Source organism: Cavia porcellus, unplaced genomic scaffold, assembly GCF_034190915.1.
Source record: "Cavia porcellus strain 051 isolate PalLab524CR breed Dunkin Hartley unplaced genomic scaffold, mCavPor4.1 scaffold_13, whole genome shotgun sequence".
Taxonomy (NCBI): Eukaryota; Metazoa; Chordata; class Mammalia; order Rodentia; family Caviidae; genus Cavia; species Cavia porcellus.
In genome coordinates, this window is record NW_026947496.1 from 41,235,524 (window position 1) to 41,242,269 (window position 6,746).

Genomic DNA, 6,746 nt, shown 5'->3' on the forward strand with positions numbered 1-6,746 from the left:
AGTGCTATGTTTTGTATTTCCTACTTTAAGGGAATCCCTTGTTTGTTAGGTCTAATTCCTTTACCACAGTTCCTCTTTGCACCAACAACCTAAGGCCCTGTGAACTGCAGCTCTGCAGCACTTCCCAGTGTTTGTCCCTGTCGTGAGTGTCTAGAGCACTCTGAACTCCGGGCAAGGTAAACACGCACGCCTAGTCGGGACACGGGGGGTACAGCGCTTGGAAAAGAAAGACAGGAGAGACACCTTTGCTGTCTGCACCGCGTTACACTGCACTGCACTGCACTGTACGCACAATCTTTATTTTAGGATTTATATATAGTAAACCCGATCAGTTCACAGAGCCCAGATAATTAAGTAGTGAAAAGGCATTCTTTGTGGCAAGCTACAACGTGACAGACTATAATGTTTATTTTAAAGCTATCTAAGTGAGGTAAATAATCACAACCAGTTCTCACAACTTCTCTAGCCCAGGAAGAAATTCATTAGCTCAAGAATGTTGTTAATTTGTCTGCTGTTAGTGTCACAAAGGGTGGCCAGCCACTTCCTCAAGACTTCTGCAAAACAAAGCCAGCTCACAGTATGGATTCCAGAGGGTGAGGGCTCACTGAGAACAGGCATTCCCGTTCTACCTCCTTCTCGCATACCAGGGCGGCTATTGTAAATTGCAGGTTAGAGGGGGTTGGGCCTACAAAGTGACACCTCATCCCCCACACTTCCTTCCTTTTTATTTTTTAACAACAATTTCCATAAGATCAGGTTATTAATAGCATTTCGTCTTATGCAGTAAAAATACACAAGAACTATGGCAATGAGAACTATAATTAAACTAAGTCCCATGCCACTAAAAGTGTGGGTAATGCTCTGCCAGATTCCTTTGGAATCTAATCCTTTCAAAGATTGAGCAAGCAATTGCGCGAATTGTGCTAGAGATTCATCATCATTTTGCTTTGCAAAATCCTTGTCAATTTGATTATGCAAAGATTCTATTTCCTCCTGGGCAGAGGTGTTTCCATTTAAATACATTCTAATCATTTCCCATTCATGTTCTGTCTGATTATAAGGTCGTTGGGTTATACAGAAAGTAGTTGAATTCCAATCACATTTTAAAAACACTTGATGCTGAAGAGCCAATATTTTTCTACCCATCCATTCAACTGTTTGTTTAAGGAGGTCTATTTGTTGTTGTAGTTTGGCGTTTATTTGCCACTGAGTTAACCAAAGTTCATGAGAATTTTCATGCCATAATTCTACAACATGTTTTTCTTGCAAAGAGGTTTGTAAAGCTATTCCTGAGACTGCTGCTAGGGAGGCTACAGTTATCAGACTTAACAGTACAGCAACCACTATTCCAATAAATCTTTTTGTACGTTTTAACAGATGTTTAAAAAATTCAGTAGTAACAGAAATTACCGGGTCTTGAGACCAAGGTCGAGTTAAATTTACAGGCAACCAAATATGAGTTTTTTGTTGTAACAGCATAACTGTATAAGGCTTAGTGAAATTTAGTGTGCTATTTAAGCATGTAAACAATTGACAATTTAAACAAGTACAAGAAAAATGTGTAAAATTAAAAGTTCCCACTAAAAAGACATAAGGTAGAGGTGCACAAACAGTAATATTATACATTTTAAACCTAGTAAAATTATAAGTAGTAGATACAGATCGACTAGTCCCTGAATATGAAACATTGTACAAGGTTACAGGTTGCATAGCGGCTGGGATCTTCCAAATATGATTTTGAAGGTGATGAGGGTATTCTTCGGCTGCAACAGCAGGGTTAGCGATTCCACCATCTCCCCACCACAAGAGAGCCGTCTTTTGTTGAAATATAGGAGCTCCGTCAGTTATTTTCTTTGGATCTGGAAGACTATACACAACAGAGAGATTACATCTTGTCTCATTCCATTCAGCACATCCATTAACGAATTTTCCAAATGGTCCCCAAATAATATACCCATCAATATTTTTAGCAAATTTTCCCATACATAGTTGCCAAATTATGGGATTATAAGAAATATTTTTATAAGTGAATTCAGGGCATACAGGAAATGTATTTGTATCAGGTGCTGTTAAATTTTTCCAGGTAACATTAAAGGTTTGAGCAGCCAAGGCTTGAAGCCTTGTTCTTTTGTTGCCTGCTTTTATTCCATGTTGAATCCAATACTGCCATCCCAGAGGGATGCAAGGCGGTTCCCCAATGCAAATAGGCCTTTGATTACCATAATAAGTAAAATTGAATAATGTCCCATCATCTTGATTGTGGGGGGTTAAATCAGCCCACGGTGCTGACAAAATTTCTCTAGGTGTGGTATAAAGTAAAATATCACTAGTTCCCCATTTTACAGGTTCTAATAAAGGGGGGTTTGGAATATATGCCCAGTACGAATGCGGAGGTACCTCAGTCCCTGACGCAACAGTGAGCAAGGCACATAAAGCTAAAAACAAGTTTTCAGGGTTTAAAGGCTTTCCTGCTTGAAGGACAAGCCGTTGCCCTTCTATGGTCAATTTCTTTAATTGTCCCCATGTAGGGAGGGGATTTAAATTTGGTCGCTGTGAGCGGCGGGATTTTCTTAGCTTTAATCTGGCCATGGCTGCGATAGGAACAAGCTCAGCATCCTCAGCCTCTAGCTGGTTTCGCGCTCGCTTCTGAAGGCACGGTTCCGGTTCCTTGGGGAGTTGTCTCCGGGGCTGGCGAACAGGGTCTGGAGGCGCGGATCCTGATCTATCGTCCAGGGACCCACTGCTGAATTTCATTTTCTGTGGAGATATAACCAAAACCTTTCCCCTTATAGAGCAATGTGCCCCTCTCCCATTCAGCCTCTGGAGCTGTTTTAGTCCAAATAGGTTCATTAATCACAAAGGGCTGTTGTTGCTGTTCAAAATGTTTTTCAGCTCTAGTTAATATTTCACCTTGTGGTAAATTGAGAAAATTTAAAATAAACAATGCTTGATGCAGTAATGTTTTTGGACTGTTTTGCAATTTAAACAGTATTGGTATCTGAATATCCTCCTGACTCCTCCTTTTTAATTTTTTAATTTGCAACTTAAGAGTGCCATGTGCTCTTTTAACAATAGCTTGACCCTGGGGGTTATATTCAATCCCTGTAATATGAATAATATTATGGAGATCGCAAAATTGTTTAAATGTTTTGCTAGTATAAGCAGGTCCATTATCTGTTTTGATTTTAGAAGGAATTCCCATAACTGCAAAAGTCTCCAATAAATGTACAATAACATTTTTAGTGGATTCTCCCTGTTGAGCAGTAGCCCATAGAAATGAAGAATAGGTATCAATAACTACATGTACATAAGAAAGCCGACCAAAAGAAGGTACATGTGTAATATCCATTTGCCATAACTCATTAGGTTGAATTCCTCGAGGGTTGACACCTGCGGGAATAATTCTTAAATGTAATGGTCTACAAATAGGGCAAGCTTTTACAATCTGTTTAGCTTTTGTAAAAGGTATCTTATATTTAAGATGCAAATGTCCTGCATTTGCATGATTAAATTGATGTTCTTTAACGGGTGTGGTGAACATAACTAAGGAATCCACTGCATTGTTACCTGATACTAATGGTCCGGGTAACTGAGAATGAGAACGTAAATGAGTAATAAAATAAGAATGATTTCTTTTTTGAACATGTATTTGTAAATTTTGAAATAAAGACAATAAAGCAGGCTTATTAGAATATAACACAGCTGAATAGATATTTGTCACTACTCCAACAGAATAGGCTGAATCGGCTATAATGTTAATAGGTTGGTTATGAAAATCTAAAAACACTTGTAATATAGCAAAAAGTTCATTTTGTTGTACAGAGTTAAAATTTGTCTGACGTACCCAGTAAGATTTTTGAGTCTAATATGTAGCTTTATTTTTAGATCCATCTGTAAATATAGTCAAAGCTTGTGGAATTGGCTGTACAGCTAATAAGGTATTAACCACAAATTGTTGACGTCTAAAAAAATCCCATAATTTACTTTTAGGAAAATGATATGAAAAAGTTCCCATGAAATCTGCTAAAGCAATTTGTAAGGTTTCAGTAATTGACAACAAATATTCCCATTGTTCCTTAGTTAAAGGGATAACTATATTGTTTATATCTTCTCCTATCAAAGTTATAGAACGAGCTCTACCATTTATAATTAAAGCTGCAACCATGTCAATATAAGGCATAACATTTTTAGATTGCTTAGTTTTAGTGAATACCCATTCTACTGGCATAGCATTTTGACCTAAAACTGTAGAGGGATATTGAAAAGTATTAATAATATATAAAGTTAGAGGCAATTTAGGATCAATCCTAATTAAAAATGCATCCTTAATTCGTTGTTCTACAAACTGTAATTCTTGCTCTGCTTTTGCTGTTAAAGAACGAGGGCTGGATGGATCTGAAGAGCCCTGTAGAGTAGCAAACAAATGTTGTAATGCATGGGTAGGGATACCTAGTGTGGGACGAAGCCAATTAATATCCCCTAATAATTTTTGAAAATCATTTAAAGTGGATAACTTATCTCTCCTAATAGACATTTTTTGTGGAATCACCTTTTGTCTAGTAAGAATATATCCCAAATAATGACTAACTTCTTCCTTTTGAATTTTATCCTGTGCTATTACAAGTCCAAACGGAGAAAAATATTGAGGTAAAGTTTTTAAAATATCTTTTAAAACATTTCTATCACTATATCAGCATTTTTGTCTTGCCTTTTTCGCACAACCTTCCATAAACCACATGTGCCACTGTAAATATTCTGGCTCTTTTAAAAGAATTTTGGCCAAGGCTTTCCAATCATAAGGAGCAAGATTACCATACTGATCTGTTACCGATGTTATTAATTCTCTAGTGTAATGAGCCTGAGGGCCATAAAGGGTTACAGCCTTTTTTAATTTTGCTAAATCATCCATATTAAATGCTTCCCATCTAGGGGGAACTGCCTCTCCATCTATTGGCTGAGGCCTGATTACAGGGAAAGCAAAGGCAGGCTTTTCCTCATCAGAATCCCCTAATTTTGGTAGATCAGCCAAAGCTAGCTTGGCTTTACTCCAATTAGGGTTAGATGGAGGAGGTGCAGAGGGAACTACAGGCGGGTTCTGCTTAACGGAGAGTTGTTTCACCTCTTGTGTTAAATGCTGTATAGCCTGTAAAATTGGGCGATTGTCATAATTTGATATTGCTGCGGCAGCTAAAGCTGAGTCGGCTGTAGTGGATTTTACTTTTAGTTTGGACGCCTTTTCACTACTTAAAGCGATAGCGTCATTTTGAACTACATTCTGCTCCTCCTCTGTGAGGGGCAATTCCTGAATAACTGGCTTAATTTCTAGTTGAAGATTTTCTACAATATGTTCATCTTCCATAGCTTTTAATAAAGAGTACACAACCGACCAAATAGCCCAAAAACGTAAAGGAATCTTCTCCTCCTGTTGCATAGCCCTTTCTATACTAACCCTTGCCTTCCTCCATACTTCTACATCCAAAGTTCCTTCATCTGGAAACCAAGGATTATATTCTTTAATTGTATCAATACACATATCCAAGTCAGCTGACCTGAGCGATATGCCATATATAGATAATAAATGTTTAAGAATTTTTAAGAAAGGAGAGGAAGCAGATTGTCCCATTTCCCCGTAATAAAATTATACTTACCTTCCTAAGCGACCTTCGGAGTCCCTGAATTCGGGCGCCACTTGTCGTGAGTGTCTAGAGCACTCTGAACTCCGGGCAAGGTAAACACGCACGCCTAGTCGGGACACGGGGGGTACAGCGCTTGGAAAAGAAAGACAGGAGAGACACCTTTGCTGTCTGCACCGCGTTACACTGCACTGCACTGCACTGTACGCACAATCTTTATTTTAGGATTTATATATAGTAAACCCGATCAGTTCACAGAGCCCAGATAATTAAGTAGTGAAAAGGCATTCTTTGTGGCAAGCTACAACGTGACAGACTATAATGTTTATTTTAAAGCTATCTAAGTGAGGTAAATAATCACAACCAGTTCTCACAACTTCTCTAGCCCAGGAAGAAATTCATTAGCTCAAGAATGTTGTTAATTTGTCTGCTGTTAGTGTCACAAAGGGTGGCCAGCCACTTCCTCAAGACTTCTGCAAAACAAAGCCAGCTCACAGTATGGATTCCAGAGGGTGAGGGCTCACTGAGAACAGGCATTCCCGTTCTACCTCCTTCTCGCATACCAGGGCGGCTATTGTAAATTGCAGGTTAGAGGGGGTTGGGCCTACAAAGTGACACCTCATCCCCCACATGTCCCAAATATTCAAGAATCTACTTAGGAAAGTGTTGGCTCCTATAAGAGAAAAAGTGAATTTGGAACCTGTAAGTATGGCATGCTACAGTGGAAAAGAAACTTCAGAAGAAAGATTACCTCACATTCCCTGGCCCAAAGTTTCTTCTTCAACTGTGGGCTTCACACCCACAACCCAGCATTGGAAGCTTACTTAAAGACAGATTCTATCCACAATGCAGCCTTTACTCTGTGGAACAGAGAAGCAAAGGGAAGCCAAGAGCCTGACAACTGACCAGGGAGACCAGGTTCTAGGGAATCCAGCCATCCTCCTAAACACCAACAATGCCCCTGCCACGGGGCTCCACTTTTCACTCACTTCTCCAGGAACCAGGCACCACTTGCAACCTCTGAGCCCAGGAAAAGAACTGAGGCAAGACAATAAGAAGCTCTTCTTCCACCTGGTCAGAGGCTCAGTCACACAGCAGAGTTTCCAGTTTCAG

At 39.3% G+C, this 6,746-nt stretch overlaps 1 protein-coding gene across 1 annotated transcript; it reads right to left on the bottom strand.

Moving 5' to 3' along the window:
• Positions 1–244: 244 nt before the first annotated feature.
• On the bottom strand, positions 245–5,767 carry LOC134478545 (endogenous retrovirus group K member 13-1 Env polyprotein-like). Its single transcript, XM_063260142.1, has 2 exons — positions 5,649–5,767; positions 245–2,757 (listed from the first exon to the last, which is right to left on the bottom strand). Exon 2 carries the CDS (start codon positions 2,752–2,754, stop codon positions 670–672), a length of 2,085 nt encoding a protein of 694 aa, XP_063116212.1. The 5' UTR covers positions 2,755–2,757; positions 5,649–5,767; the 3' UTR covers positions 245–669.
• Between the last annotated feature and the right edge of the window lie 979 nt (positions 5,768–6,746).

Bases quoted from the DNA above. Each gene is read 5' to 3' on its own strand.
- LOC134478545 (XM_063260142.1), bottom strand. From the start codon at position 2,754: ATGAAATTCAGCAGTGGGTCCCTGGACGATAGATCAGGATCCGCGCCT.